At 42.3% G+C, this 19,096-nt stretch overlaps 1 protein-coding gene across 6 annotated transcripts in view; it reads right to left on the bottom strand.

The window, feature by feature from the left end:
• The window catches only part of FARS2 (phenylalanyl-tRNA synthetase 2, mitochondrial), a 239,735-nt gene that overhangs the window by 171,651 nt on the left and 48,988 nt on the right, over positions 1–19,096 (bottom strand). For all 6 annotated transcript variants that reach the window (XM_085051970.1, XM_085051968.1, XM_085051974.1 and 3 more), the window contains one exon: positions 13,517–14,152. In XM_085051970.1, the coding sequence (XP_084908096.1) occupies positions 13,517–14,134 (618 nt within the window). In that variant the 5' untranslated portion in view covers positions 14,135–14,152. The remainder of the gene's footprint in view (positions 1–13,516; positions 14,153–19,096) is intronic.

Consider the following 19,096-nt stretch of genomic DNA (forward strand, 5'->3'; position numbering starts at 1 on the left):
CACTCACTCACTAAGCCAGAAACACCCTGCAGGCAGCAGAGATGTCTGGTCCTCTTTAGACCAGAATACACTGTATTTACACATTGAAGGTATATTTGTTGTTTTACCTATCAGCAGTATTTTAGGACACAAAACTCTCTTCCTCTTCACTCCTCCCTTCAGTTTAAGACTGGCTCCTCAGACTGCTGCAAAGAGCAGACAGGCTGGACGCTAGCCTTTAAAATACAGCATATGTATCAACAAGTACATAGAAATACTTTTCCTTACTGCTTTGTTATTCCTGAAATGGTCATATCCCAGCGACAGTCTTCAGCAAAATTCTATTTCAGTAGTTCATATCAGATATGGAAATAAAGTACGTGCAAGAGCCACTAAATACATTTAATCATAATCCAGCCCTGTAACCTGCCTGAGTCCTCATCCTGCCAAACCAGTTATATGCACCATCTCCTTCTCCAAGCCAGGACAAGAGTCCATGCAGCAGTGTACCAAGCCAGGCTGGGAGATGGGTCTGGATGGGCAGTAACCCAGGAGAAGGGAAGAAACTGAGGGATGTGAAAATGGTCAAGTTCAGCTCAACAATCAAGTATCAGCACACTAGCAGCACCAAGAGAACAAGCTGGCACATGGAACAGGGCCGGGCCACTTTGGGCACAGGTGTGACTCTAGTCCAGTTTAGACAGGCTGTGAAAACACAGCCATAGGGAAGACAGGCAAGACAACAGCCTCCCTTACAGTCAGGCACTGAGAGGCACTTTGGTATTCTCCACAGAGGCTCCATCAGCTGTGGATGGGGTTGTACTGAGGAAAAAAAGATGACTTACAGTTGTATTAATATTTATTCCAGACTTTCCATTCACTGACATTGCTATGTCAATATGAGCAGCTTTAAACTGATACATCAATTTCACTATTACAACGACTGAACTGTGCTAAGTACATGTCTTGGATTAGAAACACTTCAACATTTCTGTATACATAAAGCCAGGAAAGTCAAAGCTTGAATAAAACGAAGAATCACCTACCGTTGCTCCTTTTTGATGTCAATTTTTCTCAAGAACATATCTGAACAAACGGAGAAAAAAAAAAACCTAACAGTCTTGCATAAAACACTGACACATCCAAGACAACATTTTCACGTACATTCATTCCTTCAGCGCAGACTAAACCAGCATGCACTATCTTATTGTATTGAATACAATCAGTCACTACTATGACCAGGAAAGAAATTGCCTGTAGCCATAAATTGAGCACCTACATGTCTGTCTAGTGTAAGGACAAGAAGATTTTTCTTTGAGTGAAGGTGTGCAAAACATTGAATATTGTATCACTGTGCAGAAGTCAAAAAAATTAACTCTTACCAGGATTTATCAGCATATCTGACTGATGGTGTTTTATGAAGAAGGCAGAAAGGAATTGAAGTGACCTAACCATGTGGCATGAAGTTTACTCACAGTTTAGCTCATAATAAAAATAAATTAAAATTTGATAATATGTCATGGCAAGAAGACATAGGGTTTTAACTGGACAAGAACAAATGGAGCGATGCTCCTTCAGAAGCACATTCCAATATTTCTCAGTCTGGCATGAAGGGCAGAAGTCACATGTGAGATTTAAACAAAGACTCCAATGTTTCCTGAGTCACTTGACAGACATTTTAGTCTCACATCCCTTCATTATCCATACATTTAGTATTCAGTCCAAAATTAAGTGTTTCTTTGCAGGATGGCATTCATAGTAGGTTTCAGATCAGAGAGATATGTAACTACATCCTGTCTTTCCACAATGCAGTTGTGTATTCCCCCTGCCACTCATGCATACACCAGTGATTAAGATAATGAATAAATCATGCCCATGTACTTATTCTCACAGGCAAACCAGCATTTAAGATTATCTCTATATGAGTATCTGCACATGGCAACACCCAACCTTGCCACACCAAATACATTTTGTCTCACTGTCTGTAATAAATATCCCTAAAAATGAACCAACAGCTGCACTCTGACTCCACTTAAGACATAGCAAACCCTTTCCACAACATTTTAAATGTGCTGTGGAACTCAAGACTCAACTGATGGATCAGAAATGATGAAGATGTCGCCAAGAGACAGCTCAAAGAGAAAACCTAATGTCAGCCTCAGTCAGCCTCCAAGGTGTAATCTACACCCTGATGCAGCCAGTTTCAGGTACCAAAGAGATACACAGCCCATAATCCACATGACAGAAGGCTCTTTACTGCATATCAATAAGAATTTTTGGGGGCAGAAAATGGCAAAAATTACTTCAACCGACAAGCTTGCAGGTGGTCACCCTAATTTCTACATCCTTACATGTCCAGTCCTCCAATTACAGCAAAGAAAGCTAATCTCTGTTGTTTTGTGGGGGTGGAGGGCTGTTTTTTGGTTTTTTGAACCTAATCAAAGGGTTTCTGTAAGAAAAGGGAAAATGATAAAGATGTTTTCGAACCAGAAAGAAAAAGTAACACTCCTACACAGATAGCTGATATAATGAGACATATATGGCAGACTTCTCTTTCTGTGGCAGTAGAAATTCCTTTACTTTTAAGCACCTTAGACTTCCAAAATACAATTGTAGATGTTTTGGGTTTGGTTTTTTTTTTGCCTGCATGATTTAAATATTACATTGAACAGATTTAACTGCTTTATTCTGAAAAGCATTGTTGGTTTGTTTGGTTTTTTAGCTAGACAACAGGAAGTAAGACAAAGTTTGAAAAAAAAATATGAAGTCTTTGAGTAAAAGATGCACCATCAGTTTTAAACTTTGTAGACCATGGATCACTATGAAAATCTAACAGACCTTCTGATACCCTACACTGTCAAATTTTCAGCTAAAAATAACAAAAAATACAATTTTGAACCTTGGATCAGTGAAGATCTATTTATTATGGCATGATTTATATACCACAACTTGGAAAATACTGAATAATACAATGTTTACAACTTAGACAGATACCGGAAGAAGTGAAGTCAGTTCCACCTGAACTAGCCAGGCCCTTTATTGCTACCACTCAGCTGCTTCAGGAGCTGCAGCTTCAGGAATAACTTCACCTCAGAATATTCTAGCAAAGCAATGTTGCTGCTCTTTTTCTTACCAAGGTGGATCTAGTTCAGGTGCCTCTGCTCCTCTACAGCCCTTGCTGCTCTCTGTGAGAAGGAGGACTGTCTCTCAGGCTCCTTGGGACTGATGCTTTGCTCACAACCCTATCCATAAGTTGTAGAGGGCTAAGAACAGTACCCTTCCTTGGCCATTTAAGCCTTTTAAAATATTTGTTCCTTGGTGCCCAGCTAAACATTGCTATTATGACTCTCACTAACACTCACAAGCACTCTCAGACATACTGTGAAAGCTCCAAATCACTCCACAAAATAGACTGATCCCTGGAGCACTATAAATTTATTTAAATTCCTTTACATATGAGGATTTTTAAAAAGGAACTTCAGACAGGAAGGAGCTTTCCTTTGATACAATGTCAGAGCAGAAGCACAGTGTCCAAAGCTGCAGTAACATGCAGGATTTTGGAGAAGTCAAACCGAAAGACACAGGTTTTTCAAGTGGAAACCCAGGATGGCACTTGATTTAAAAAATAGAAAAACAAACCCGCAGAGGTCACATCACCTTGAACCACAAGAAAAAGGACAAAAGCAACTATTTTTTGCTTTTAACAATACACAAGGAATACTGCCAAGGCACACAAGTATGGGAAGATGAGGAAAGGAGTACTATTGGTTTGAAAACAAACCAGTGGGAGATCACAAGTCAAGATTGAAATTAAAAATAAGTGAAATAATACAAGGAAAAGCACTGACAAAGTCAGATACAACCTAACACCGTGTTAGGGTGGTAGTAGCAGTCCAACTGAAGTAGTCCAGTTGAAGCAGTGATCCTGTGAAGGTCTAGTCTCCAGCTGAAGATCCAGTGTAGCTCTCGTCCTCTGGGAACCCAGTAGACAGGGCTAGCTCAGGCAGTTCCAAGGCCAGGGTATATCCAGGTGGGAACACCTGGCTCCTCCCTCCTCGGCAGAGCATCTCACAATGGGATGAGATAAGTCCATGAGTCACACGGTGGGTCCCTGATGGCCCATTGCCTGTCATGCGGGGTGGGTCATTAGCAAGTGATAATAGCTAACGGATGGCCCATTGCCTGTCATTCGGAGTGGCTGATAGCAGATAATGGCCCACAGCTGGTGGTAATAGAATACTTAACTACATCAATATTGCAACCGAGGACATTATCCACCCCTTATTCTATTACCATCTACAGAGTTCTCACTCAAGATAAGGTCTCCTTGTGGTACACAACGGGTTTCCCCATCTGCCTTCATCACCCACCAAGTATAACCAGGTCCTTGGGCAAAAACCACTCCACGGATGGGTTTGCCTTTGCCTGAGGTGGGACTAATCCAAACAGTCTTTCCTAAGAAACCTCTTACGTGTACCACAGGGACTTTATCTCCATCCACTGTGTGCAAAGGTTCGGACTGGGCAGGACCGGCTCGATTGATAGAACCCCTTGTGTTAACCATCCAGGTGGCCTTTGCTAAGTTCAGTTCCCAATTTTTGAAGGTTCCCCCGCCAAGTGCCTTCAAAGTTGTCTTCAGTAGTCCGTTGCACCGTTCAACTTTCCCGGCAGCTGGTGCATAATAGGGGATGTGGTATATCCATTCAATTCCGTGCTCTCTAGCCCAGGTGCTTATGAGGCCATTCTTGAAATGGGTTCCATTGTCAGACTCGATTCTCTCAGGGGTACCATGTCTCCACAGGACTTGCTTTTCCAGGCCCAAGATGGTGTTCCGGGCAGTAGCATGAGGCACAGGGTAGGTCTCTAACCATCCTGTGGTTGCTTCCACCATGGTCAACACGTAGCGCTTTCCTTGGCGTGTTTGGGGAAGTGTGATGTAGTCAACTTGCCATACTTCCCCATACCTGTACTTTGACCATCGTCCACCATACCACAGAGGCTTCACCCGCTTGGCCTGTTTGATTGCAGCGCAGGTCTCACAGCTGTGGATGACCTGTGAGATGTTGTCCATGGTCAAGTCCACCCCTCGGTCACGAGCCCACCTGTATGTCGCATCTCTCCCTTGATGACCAGAGGCATCATGGGCCCAACGAGCTAGAAATAATTCTCCTTTGTGCTGCCAGTCCAGATCCACCTGTGACACTTCCACCTTGGCAGCTCGGTCCACCTGCTCGTTGTTACGATGCTCTTCATTAGCCTGACTCTTAGGTACATGTGCATCCACGTGTCGAACTTTCACAGTCAGCTTTTCTGCCCGGGCGGCGATGTCCTGCCAAATCTCAGCGGCCCAGATGGGTTTTCCTCTGCGCTGCCAGTTAGCTTTCCTCCAGCGATCTAACCATCCCCACAGTGCATTGGCTACCATCCAAGAGTCAGTGTAGAGATAAAGCCTTGGCCATTTCTCTCGTTCGGCAATATCCAAAGCCAGTTGGATGGCTTTAAGCTCTGCGACCTGACTCGATCCACCTTGTCCCTCGGTTGCCTGTACAGCTTGTCGTGTGGGGCTCCACACTGCAGCTTTCCATTTCCGATCTGCGCCTACAATTCGGCAGGAACCATCGGTGAAGAGGGCATAGCGTCTTTCACTCTCCGGCAGCTCGTTATACGGGAGTGCTTCCTCGGCACGTGCTACTTGCTCCTCTGCTTCTTCTGAAGATAATTTAAAAGTCTCACCTTCAGGCCAGTTTGTTATGATTTCCAGAATCCCAAGGCGATTTGGGTTTCCAATACGGGCGCGCTGTGTGATGAGGGCAATCCATTTGCTCCACGTGGCATCAGTGGCATGGTGGGTAGAGGGAACCCTTCCCTTGAACATCCACCCCAGCACTGGCAGTCGGGGTGCAAGGAGAAGTTGTGTTTCTGTGCCGATCACCTCTGAGGCGGCTTGGACTCCTTCGTAAGCTGCCAAGATTTCTTTCTCCGTGGGAGTGTAGTTGACTTCAGACCCTCTGTAACTTCGACTCCAGAATCCCAGTGGTCGACCTCGGGTCTCGCCAGGCACCTTCTGCCAAAGGCTCCAGGACAGACCATGGCTCCCGGCTGCAGAGTAAAGCACATTCTTTACCTCTGGTCCTGTCCTGACTGGTCCCAGGGCTACCGCATGAGCGATCTCCTGTTTGATCTGGGTGAAGGCTTGCTGCTGTTCAGGGCCCCAGTGGAAATCGTTCTTGTTGCGGGTTATGAGGTAGAGAGGACTCACGATCTGGCTGTACTCAGGGATGTGCATTCTCCAAAAGCCTATGGCGCCTAGGAAGGCTTGTGTCTCCTTCTTGTTGGTTGGTGGAGACATCGCGGTTATCTTATTGATGACCTCAGAAGGAATCTGACGCCGTCCATCTTGCCACTTTACTCCCAGGAACTGGATCTCTCGGGCAGGTCCCTTGACTTTACTCTTCTTGATGGCAAAACCGGCTTCCAGGAGAATTCTGATGATTTTCTCTCCTTTCCCAAACACTTCCGTTGCTGTGTCCCCCCACACAATGATGTCATCAATATACTGCAGATGTTCTGGAGCCTCACCCTTTTCCAGTGCAGCCTGGATCAGTCTATGGCAGATGGTGGGACTGTGCTTCCACCCCTGGGGCAGTCGGTTCCATGTGTACTGCACACCCCTCCAGGTGAAAGCAAACTGAGGCCTGCACTCTGCTGCCAGAGGAATGGAGAAAAAGGCATTGGCAATATCAATGGTCGCATACCACTTTGCTGCCTTGGATTCCAGCTCGTACTGAAGTTCCAACATGTCCGGTACAGCAGCACTCAGTGGTGGTGTGACTTCATTCAGGGCACGGTAATCCACTGTCAGTCTCCATTCTTCACTGGACTTACGCACCGGCCATATAGGGCTGTTAAAGGGTGAGTGAGCCTTGCTGACCACCCCTTGGCTCTCCAGATCCCGAATCATCTTATGGATGGGGGCCACAGAGTCTCTGTCAGTGCGGTATTGCTGGCGGTGCACTGTTGCTGTAGCAATTGGTACCCGCTGTTCTTCAATTCTCAGTAGTCCTACAGCAGACGGGTTATCTGAGAGACCAGGCAGGCTATTCAGTTGTCTTATGTCTTCTGTCTCTACGGCTGCTATCCCAAAAGCCCAGCGATGTCCCTTCGGGTCCTTGAAATATCCACTCCTGAGATAATCTATGCCAAGGATGCATGGGGCGTCTGGACCAGTCACAATGGGGTGTTTCTGCCACTCATTCCCAGTTAAACTCACTTCAGCTTCCAGTACAGTCAGCTGCTGGGATCCTCCTGTCACCCCAGAAATAGAAATGGATTCGGTCCCCACATACCTGGATGGCATCAGGGTGCACTGAGCGCCGGTATCAACCAAAGCCGTGTATCTTTGTGGGTCAGACGTGCCAGGCCATCGGATCCACACAGTCCAATAGATCCGATTGTCCCTTTCCTCTACCTGGCTAGAGGCAGGGCTCCTCTAATCCTGTTTTTGGTGCATGATGTTCTTCTCCTGTAAATGTGTTCCTGAGGTCCCTTCAAGAGGATCAGTCATATTATCACTTCCATTCTGTCGGGGGTTCTGTCCACAAGAGACTGGGGCAGTGTTGTACCTAGATGAGCCTCCTGATGTGGATGTTTCTGTTTTCAATTCACGTACCCAGGCTGCTAAGGAGGAGGTGGGTTTCCTATCCCACTTTCTCATGTCTTCCCCATGCTCCTGAAGGAAAAACCAGAGGTCACGTCGTGGAGTTTGTTTTCTTTCCCTGACTGGAGTACGTCTGCTCCTGATGGCAGAGACTCTGGTTGGTTTCGGTGTGGCATGAAAAAATCCTTCTTTGAGCTCTTTCTTTAGTTTCTGGTGGCTCTCTTCAATTAAGCTCCGGACTTGCTCGGCCAGGTTTGTTTCTACCGATGAGACCTGGGTCCGTAGTGGAGCGGTCACAGTGTCCTCGTAAATTCTCAGTTTGTTTGTTAACATGCCCACCTGGTCTTCGCCTTCCCTCCACTGCAATGTTGCCAGGTAACGAGAGTATACCTCTGGTCCGAGCCGTGCGAATCTTAGCCACATTTGTGAAGTACACCGGACATTATCTGGGCTCTTGGGGAATCTCTCGTTGTCCGAGAAAATGATCTCTAGCACAGCCAATTCCCTCAGGCATCGGATACCTTGTTCTATTGTGTTCCATTTTCTTTGGTGCATCTGGAGGTCTTCTTTGCAGAGGTATCTGTCCCGTACACTCGCCAGCAATCTCCGCCAGAGGCTGAGAGTTTCCTGGGTTTTCCCAATCCCCTGGTCAATGACCACATCCTGGGACAGGGATCCCAGTTGCCTGGCCTCACTTCCATCCAGAATGGTGTCATTAGCTGCGGCATCCCAGATGCGGAGCAGCCAGGTTAAGATGGACTCGTTTGCCTGCCGGGTGAATTCCCTCCGTAGGTCCCGCAGCTCCCCCAGGGACAGAGAGCGAGTGATGATCTCCGGCTCTGTCTCTTCTGCTTGGTGAGATGGTCCTGCCGCATCCTCATCAGTCGCTATGCGGACTGATTTGCTCTTGGATTTCTTTTTCTGGACGGGGGCAACTGCTACGGGCTTCAGCTGTTCTGATTTGCTTTGTTTCTCCCCCTCAAGAAGACAAAATAGTGTTCTGATCTTCAGCATGAGGTACACGATGCTGGTCGCAGAGAAAAAGGAAAACAGAACTAACAAAAAGATTATGCCATCCCTAGCATCCAGAGAGAACTCAATATCCTCAAAAACGGCTGTGCCTGACCTGAAATGCTGGAAGAAACCGTTTTCTCCTCCCAGCCCCAGAGGGTGGGTGCGATTGCTGAGCAGGTCCCAGACGAAGCAGCTCAGGTTAGGCCAGGCAGACAAAGTCGAGTATATATAACGAATGGTGTTCATCGCCTCACAGGTAACCATGCCATAGGCATAATAAACCAATAGGGCAATTCTCATGCCATTCCCTGGTCGCAACAGGAGCAATACGACGGGCAGATAGTATCCCATTTGAGGAAAAATATAGAGAGCGAGATACAGTGCCCATATAGATAAGCCGAGCATCATGGTGCTAGGATTTCTGAGTTTCCCCAGGTCGTGCCCCACATTGGGCGCCAAAATATGTATTGGTTTGAAAACAAACCAGTGGGAGATCACAAGTCAAGATTGAAATTAAAAATAAGTGAAATAATACAAGGAAAAGCACTGACAAAGTCAGATACAACCTAACACCCTGTTAGGGTGGTAGTAGCAGTCCAACTGAAGTAGTCCAGTTGAAGCGGTGATCCTGTGAAGGTCTAGTCTCCAGCTGAAGATCCAGTGTAGCTCTCGTCCTCTGGGAACCCAGTAGACAGGGCTAGCTCAGGCAGTTCCAAGGCCAGGTTATATCCAGGTGGGAACACCTGGCTCCTCCCTCCTCGGCAGAGCATCTCACAATGGGATGAGATAAGTCCATGAGTCACACGGTGGGTCCCTGATGGCCCATTGCCTGTCATGCGGGGTGGGTCATTAGCAAGTGATAATAGCTAACGGATGGCCCATTGCCTGTCATTCGGAGTGGGTGATAGCAGCTAATGGCCCACAGCTGGTGGTAATAGAATACTTAACTACATCAATATTGCAACCGAGGACAGGAGTATGTATTTAGATGAAAAAAACAAAAACCTACTCTTCTATTACCTACAACAAGAGTCTTTACATTTCAGGATATAAACACTAGAAGCTACAATATTGACTTCTTTTTTTTTTCAAATATATATAGTGCTTTGGAGGAGCAGTGCTTTATTTGTAACTGGAATATTTACTATTTTTCCATTGTATCCTAACAAAACAGTTTCCGTTTCCACCATAAGCATTTCAATGGAGAATAAAGATGCATCCCTACTATTTCTAGCACAAGCAAGCCTGATGAGAGCAACATCTTTTTATCTAAACAATCTTGTATTGGCCTCCACTGGAATAAGGTTACTAAATTAGAGGAGCAATTCCTATGTTTTAGCGTATGCTCCCCTCAAAATTTATGTATAATTCAGTACAGACTATAAAACACTGTATTAAGTCTCCTTCCAATGTGTAAACATTTTTTGTTATCAACTGAAAGCTGTTCATTGACTGCCATTGGGCTTATATTGGCTCCCTCTTCTGGCTGACATGCACAAAGTGCAATCTAGTTGAGATTTTTTTCCCTTCTCCATAAATTATGGAACTGCACCAAAGACAACGGCATAGGAAGGAAACAATTTCTCTTATAATCCACCCAGGAAAATTGGCCAGTTCAAATCTAACTTCAGCAGTATCAAAATTGCCAATCCAAAGCACTAACAAAAGGAGAAAAAGCCATACACCATAGAAGGAAAAAATAAACCAAACATAAATTAGAAGAAAAACAGGAATGTTGGAAGAAGTGAATAAAAAAGAATATCATTTGGGTCTACTGTTTAAGAAGAACAGTTCATTTTATGTTCAGAATTCTGAAGTAGACTTGGGAAGCTCTTTTTGGTTCCGGTTTTAACTATTTATATTGGTCAGTTTGTAACTGTTCTACATATTACATTCAGGTAATAATCACCTAAAATACTTTTTAATATATTGAATATATTGAATTAATATATTGAAAACATAAATGTCTAAATATATTTTCAGATCTTCTTTGATAGCAGTCCAAGGACTTTTTTAAAAAGTTTATGAGAAATTTAAGCATGAATTATTCTAACTTTTAGCAATGAGTTAGTTTGGAAGATGGGAATATCTTTAGTCCTTTAATATTTACAATCACACAAAGCTGCAGAAATGCATCAGTTACCTGTCCATCTTTGAATTATAGATTACTTGTCTCTTTAAAAAGTAATCAACCAACCATCACAAAAAAACATATTGCCAAAAAAGCAAATAGCTCACAAATAGAACAAATACTGTAAAATTGGCAAACTCGGTTTGTTTTTCCAGATCTTACTTCAAAGTACTGATTTCAGTTTTGATATAAAGAATTATCCTGAAGGTTTCCATCACAGGGCAGGAGTTTTAACCTAGTCATGACTACAAGTTTGATATTTATAAAGGAGATGCACTTTTCTACATCTCCTACATCTTTCGTATCCTGCCTAAGATTTCAGCGGAGGATTAACTGACTCCTCCCCCACACCTTCTAAACTGAGATGAAACATCAAGTTCCTCTAAATTCAAGTTCCTATAAAATCACTCTAGGTTTTTGTCTTTTTTCTCACATCCCTTTAAGTCTGTGGTCACTTACACTGAGAAGACTGTAAATGATAAATGTATAAATCAAAAGAATAAATTAGAAGAGCAAACTGACAACATTAAAATTACTATATTGGCCATAACATGAAATGTACCCAGGGCTTGTAGCTAAAAGCTAACAGTTTTTCCCTTGGTTCCAAAGATTCTGATCCTTGGTACTGTGCAAATTTTCTCTCACCAGAGATTGTAGACTGGTTATGAATGAAAAGTCTGAGACAAGGGTAACAGGCCCTGACATTCACATGTTTCTGTTCAGTGGGTTATAGCTTAAACTTGAGTATAAATAAATGAATATCCAAGTACTTCTCTCTTGTAGTATTACCTCTATTTAGTGTTTGTTCCGCTCAGATGGTTCCTTCTGGAATTATTTAAATGTGGATTACTTTGAACAGGCAACCAGAATATAAACCACAGGAACAGTCCCCAGTGAAATTTCAGAATTACAATTAAGTTTTTTCAACAAGGCTCTTGTGATTACGACTGTAAAAAGGGGTATGTATTAAAACACGAACTAAGGCAAAAAAGGTTGCTTCAGATCATGCTCAGGTTTATAATTTTTGCACATAGCCCACTAAACAGCACTTTACACATTGTACACTACACCACTATTCTTTCTTCATCAGCACAGAAAGTTCTCCAGTAACATCTCAAACATTTTCTTGGAGAAAAAGAAAGAAGAGAAAAAGAAACCATCTCTAGTGCAATGAATTAGATTGTTAAACATTGTGTATTTCTAGATAAAACACGTCAGTGAAAACATTTCTGTAACTCTATTTCCAATTATTCAAATCCTACTATTCCTATGATTAAATTTGTAAAGTAGAAAGAAATAGTCTATCATTAGGACCAAAATTTCTTAAGGGGTATATTCATTAACAAATATTTCAATTATTAGATCAATCACACCCAAGGTTGCAGAAATTTCATCCTGCAAGAATGTTGATATTATAATTTTGTGGCAGATAAAATATTTCCGTCTGAATGACTGAACTCCTGTTCAAGTAAAAACAAAGTTGTCATGAACAAAACCATTTAACAAATGGTATTTTCTTAATATAGTATTGCATACCACATACCCTGACTGTATTCATAAATAGGTCTATGGGGAAAGAACAGCAAACAAACAAAGCTGGATAAGTCTGCAATATTTGCATTTTGTGGTTACCAAAGCAGCTGCAGGCTGGACTCAGCACCACAGAGCTCACAGGACACCTGCAGAAGCAGGTATGTGTGCACAATGGAAGAAGCAGTGGCTGTACAGGGTGGCAAACACCAGTGCAGGCAGCACGAGCCCCTTCTATCACGGAGAAAGCAGTGCTCTATGATTACTTTAGTTTTCCCTCAGGCATCCAAAGGCATCAGGCTTCCCTGCCAAGCTCCTGTCACCCGTTGGCAAGCACATTAAGAATGGTCTACATCTCAGTATTATTAGAATAAGCTCATTTTAGTTATAGAACTGTGAATTTGGCAGTATTGCTACAAGCATACACAAATTATACAAATCAATTACTATTTGGAAAACAAACTGGCTTATATTTACCACTGATCAATGATGCAGCAGAGTACTTAATGACAGTCAGGCATTTGCAGAGCATGCAAGCTGTGCCAACAAAACATATAAACTTAAGAGTCTTGGACATCAACCTAGAACTCCTTAGTTGATGCCTCTGGACTCTGATGGGTTTACAGTGTATGTACCACACACATAACTATTGGCTACAACAGATGAATCCTTCAATGCAGCTTTAAGATGAGATGAAGGATGGAACAATTCCCTAGAAAATGACATTCATTTACAGAAGGTTGGCACTATTAAAAGAAAAAGAAAAGATGACAGTAAAAACTGTACTTTAGATGTATCTGTAACAACTCACATCCAACAAGTCCTTCAAGAATTAATTTGATAGAGTTTTTGGTAAGGTGTTCTCACCAGAAGAGAGTTGTGACAGAAATAGAATTGAATTCTGCCGATCATTAACTGAACAAGTTGTTTCCTTTCAGATTATGTTTCACTTTGCTAGCTTTCAATAATATTGTCTTTCCATTTTTTCACATTTTCCTGGGGTATTTTATAGTTTTTTCAAATTGAACACTTTCCATCTACATTTTTGGCAAATTAAAAATATTACTATATGATAAATCACTTTATCAATGTGCAGCATAACATTGTTGCTGTAGCATGCTTACGGGCATGAACTTTGCCTACAGCAAACACAAGACCAAGCAACTTACCCAAAATGTCTTTCACCCCAGCTAGAGAATTCGTACCTCATGACAGGAGAAGAGCCGCACTCCCTCCATCTGATGGAAGACTGGGTAGTGGGTGTTGTCAATCGTGTCTCGGCGGTAGACATCTCCCACTGCCAGAAAGGCATCAAGGCCAGAGCGTATCAAGTCCCACTGATGAGCTGATGTATGTGCTCTTAGCATGTGGTCACGATTCAAGTAATAGTTATCCTCTTTCCTTCTGCTGGCATGGTTTTGTGGAATAAGTAAACTATCAAAATTCTGCTGGACTGTAACCACCGGAGAAAGACCATCATACACAGAAAAGAGCGGAGTCCCGTGGCGTCCTAGATAATGTTTGTAGAAGTGCTCCTTCACCTGCTCCTTGATTAGCCACAAAGGGTGATGTTTTCTGTTGTGCAAGTTCTTCCCCACCTTGGAAAGAATCTTCTCTGTGACATTGCTGTAGTCATCTTGAGGATAAGATTTACCAAGCAGTTCCACAGTATTTGAGCACGGTGCACTGGCAGCAAAATCTGAAGGTACAGACTTGGATGAAGAATGCCTTGAATGGGTGGGAATTCCTCTTACCTTTACTTTTGGCGATAAAGCTGTTTTAGAATACTTAGCTATTCTCATGAATTTCCAGAGCATTGCCATTGTAAACTTTTTTATGATCTAGAGAAAGAAAAGCAATTAAAAATATTTGAGTTAGGAACTGCAAACTTACTGCAGGAATTGCTAGTATCTTAGCAATACATAAATCCAAATGTCTGCTTGATTAGTATGACACAGTTCCCACTATAAACCATTGTTTAGGCTTCAGAGGAGGGGAAAATACCCTTGTGGTCAAATTTCAGCTAGGATATCTTATTCAATTATCAGGCTTCCACATCAGTGCACCAGTATTAAAGACTCTAGACCTAGCCTGAACCCCATTCCAGATGACGCTCTTCAAAGATGAATAAACATCAGGCCTTCTTTGAAACAGTATTTTTCATCCGGTTAAAACATAAGGCAATAACCAAATATTACTTATGAGAAACTTGGAAACTCAACAGTGCCCTTCAGCAGTCAGAACTTGCTTATAATAAGCAATTAACTTATTGCCATATCATCTCCCCCCTTTAGCAGAAGCTACAGAACATGTTCCACATCTATCTGATGCATGTGGTACACACTATGCAATCATCACTAATTCTTATTTAACGCCAGACAAAACCAGTCTAACCTTTCAAACTACTGAACCACTGTGAAAAAACAGATGGCCAGATCACAAGTCATATATTTATACATAAACAGCATATTAACTTCACATGTGAGTATTGCACAAGATTCACGATAAAGGCTCCATATAGTCAGAACCAATGTTAGGATTTTTCAGAGAGCACAAAACCCCTTTTTCCACATGTTCCCAGGATGCCTATTTTCACAGCTTCCACTGCTGTACAGAGGTGGCAGGCTTGTCAGATACCAGGAAGGCAAAGTGATGAGATTCTTCAAATTGTCTAAACTGAAGAACTCATTTCCCATCAAAGGGGCATCTTTACACGTCCTCCCGGTTTACAGACAAGCTTTGTGCTTCAGGTGTACAGAGCTGCATTCTCTGTAGAGTTCAAAGATAATTCCAAAACCAAAGAGTTTTGAAAGACAGGAACCTTTCAGTCACTCCATGTGCATAAGCCCATTTTGAGACAAAAAATTACTTTAAAATCTATAGTTGGGTTTCAGAAATATCAGCAAAGGTCCCAGTTAAATACTTAAGCATTACAATTTGCTTATTATGGAATGGGAAAACAGAAGCATTAGAAGTTAAGTGACCAGGGAAAGGCATCTGCTACAAACAAACTGGCTTGTATTTCTCTATGAACCAAGAATAACAGGGCCACAGGTTTTCTGAGTGAAAGAATTTTCTGTGAAAATTCTGGAGGAATTTTCAGAATTCCTGGAGGAAGAAACAGAACTGGAGGAAGAAAGGACATAAGCAATAATAAATATGCCACAGTCTTCAAGGGATACCTTTCAATCTTCTGAATTACAGTATCTGGCTAGTTTTACACGGGAACATAAGGAAAACAAGTGTAAGTAAAAAATAAACAAGATGAGACTATTTTTCGTACTCTCATGCTTCAAAATATGTATGCAAATAGAACAGATGTACTAGAATAGAGAGTCCCAGAAAAAACAAACCTGTAAAAGATAATGAGTAAGGTCACATTTGACTTTCTTTCTTCTGGCTTATACCTAGAAGTTTTCCATAGGTCTGTTTCCTCTACTAATTTTTTCTCAATCAATCAAACCAAAGGCAAGTTGGGTAGACAGAAATTAAACCTGGCAGGGAAGCGTAAGATTACTAAATATTTGGTTTAATCTTTTTTTCTGGTAGAATATCTTTAGAAATAAAGAACAGCTACAAATTTTATCTAGTTTTCAAACTTTTAAGAAGGACTGCCTTTGGCAGGGGGGGCAGTTAAGAGTTACAAAACTATTTCACCAAATTAGCTCTTGATAATTACTGTGAATGTTCTTCAATAAATGGATTTACATACACACCAGAAACCACTCTGACAGAGGCTACGCAAGGGATAGTCTTACATTTTGAAAAGAGACTCCATTTTCCTGAAACATACGTTCTCCTTCATGGAAAGTGAGTTCTCATTTTCAAACAGCTGCTTGAAATACCCAGTCCTAGTCAGATAATGAATTCAGCTTCCCTTAAGTAAATATCACCATCTGCCAATGCATTTATTTTTCTAAAAAATTAAATTCAAAACTTATACATAACCGTAATGTACAAAAAACTCTCATAACTTTATCGTGATTCTCGTGATGTTTGCTGCTTTCTTAAATATCATCCCTCTGAGAATCAGACAACCATATGAGAAGTTTAATTCTCACATAAACAGTTATGATGACTATAAATTTATGGGAAAATAAATTAGAACATGCACTATAAGTGTTAGGGGGGCAAACTTGCTTGTTTGTTTAAGACGCATTATTTTTAAGGGAAACTCTAGGGTATGCATCTTCAAGGGCTTACCTGATGATATTTCACTATTTGTAATGAGGAACCCTGCTATCAGTTTCTGATAGTTCAGAAACACTGTGTTTTTCTGTTGAGCAAGTAATATATTGAGCAAGTAATATATACGCCTCACAAACCTGTTCAGGAGGAAAACCTACAGAGGAACTTGTATCAGAGTTTTCATCCTAACATGATGCTTGTGCCTTAAGTAGTTGAAATGGCATTATTACCTGCATTATTATTTCAATCCGAAGCAAAATCTTAGCAGTAAGTAATGTGAGCAGTAAGAAAAGTTACTGGTTTTTGATGAGAAATCCAATGTCCAAGTACTGCAAACAACAGCAAACAAGTACTAAATAAGCCACTAACATGGTATCACAAAGAGCTCCAGAAACACTGAAGTCCTTCACCAACACTCTGCAGCTTCCCGCTCCCACCACAGACTCAAGTATTCCTCTTCCAGAGTCATTACAGAAAAATGGTATTGGACTCAGTTCAACTCAACTGGTGATAAGTTACATTTGGGCAGAGAAACCACAGAGAAGAAAGAAAGTAAAATATGTTTACACTCTGTAGACTGTACACAAAATCTTCAAATCAATGTTTACAAAGGCAGAGAGCAACACTGGAATATAGAGAAATCTCTTTACCTTTCTTCTGGCAATAAATGCCTGGTGTTAAGAGTACACTGATTACTTAAGTTCACTAATAATAAACAGACATTTATGCACTTAAGTCTGTTCATTTTTGTCTACATTTATCTAAATGTCTGGAAAAGCAGTTTAAATTTATCATTTTCTTCCTTTATTTCCACCATGCTTTTCATTTGGCAGGGAAACAAAACTGTTTTCTGTGCAGACTGACAAAACCTGAATCCCACAGCAAGGCCTGCCAGCCAGCTAACAAGCACAGCAAGCCAAACAGCAGCTGCAGGTCCTGTAGCTGAAAACAAATACATAAACAGGAAATAGACATTGAACAACCACCAGTGGCATCTACAATCCAAAGATGGCAAAGCCCTCCACCAGCATCACCAGCAGGTCCTACTCTCTGGGCTTGCCAGTGGCTCTGGCTCACAGCTGGGAGCAGACACAGGGCTTTGGAAGCAGGCTGTGCTGCTGGCAGCTCTCTGTGGGGTTTCTCAAAGCTCTGAAGGTGGGCATGCAAGCCCAACATCTCCTACTACACAGGTCCTTAGGCAGACACCACCACTAACACATTTCAGGGTACGTCAGCAGCTCCCCTGAAGCTCCACGGGCTCAGGTTCCTGTACCCCAATCTCCATACTGAGATATGTAATACAACCCTGGTCTTGCATAGGAATGATACACATTATGTGGTGCCAATACCCTTGGAGCTATGTTTGCACCTGGGCATGAGCTTTCGAGCAGCTTCAAGGCAGACCAGAGGGCAGGAGGTGGCATCCATTGGCCCCAGGGGTGAAGGCATAAGAACAACCCTGTCCATGCTGTGCACAGACCAGGCACAGACACGACCACACCTGCCAATGTCAGTCCTGTACCACAGACCCTGCAACATTTCTACAGCAGTTTCAATTGATGGGAAAGGCTCCTTCCTCCCCCACGGAAAAACAACCATTCCCCGTGCAGCAGCCCAGCAGACATTACACTTGCTGAAGTACACCACAGTCAGGAGCCTGACAACAGGGAAAAGGCAGACAGAATATATCAGACAAAAAATACCATGGTTTTGGAGCACATGCAAAAGGCAGTTTGATTTGATAAGGGATCTTATTGCTGTACAGTTAAGGAATGTCCTTTCATGTCTAAATCCAGGTTTCCATGTCACAGTGCAGCAAGGATTAAGACAGCATTATCACAGCTGCAGTAGTATTTGTCACAGTTCCCCACTACCCAGCTGAGGTTTAGGAAAGAATTGTAGACTCAGTGAAATTCCTCCTTACACCTGCTTTGAAAAAGGAGGAGAAAAGAGGGGTAGTTTAGCAGCTCACAATGAGAAGAAATAGGGCTGTGCATCAACATTGTTTTATTCACTCACCTCTCCTGTAAAAGTGGAAGAGAGAGAACACTCCTGTTTGAGCAAACTAGGGCCCAAACGGACCAGCATTCGGGGCCATTTGCTTGGTATTTGTATCTGTGAGCCAAGGGCACCCTTGCTCCCACTGACCACTCTTCTCTCTGCCCCGTGCTTTTTACAGCTTATGGCTGCAGAAACACAGATGGGCTACTGCATACATGACGGGTTTGAAACCAAAATTCTGCAAAAATGAGAGTCTGTCTCCTATCCAAGAATAGCTAATTAATGCAAGACTCTGAAGTGCCATGGAAAATGTTAGAAAAGTTGGGCTGCCACCATTTTGTGATGTGACAGCTTTTATCTACCGTATGTGTAGGGAGGGGAGTTCAACCAACATAGCATATGTTAAAACAAAAATTATAAACATATGTTAGGCTGCTAAAATTGGACATTTACCAGTCTGCTTAGCAATTTAGCTAAGCATTGAATTTTAGTTTTGAAAACTATGTAGGCATACAGCAGCAAATATCATTGTATTGCCATGACCATATCTACATTGCATAGGATATAATATAAATTATTTTGCATGCAAAACTAAT

Source organism: Lichenostomus cassidix, chromosome 2 (assembly GCF_008360975.1).
Source record: "Lichenostomus cassidix isolate B80296 chromosome 2, HeHo_3.0, whole genome shotgun sequence".
Lineage (NCBI taxonomy): Eukaryota > Metazoa > Chordata > Aves > Passeriformes > Meliphagidae > Lichenostomus > Lichenostomus cassidix.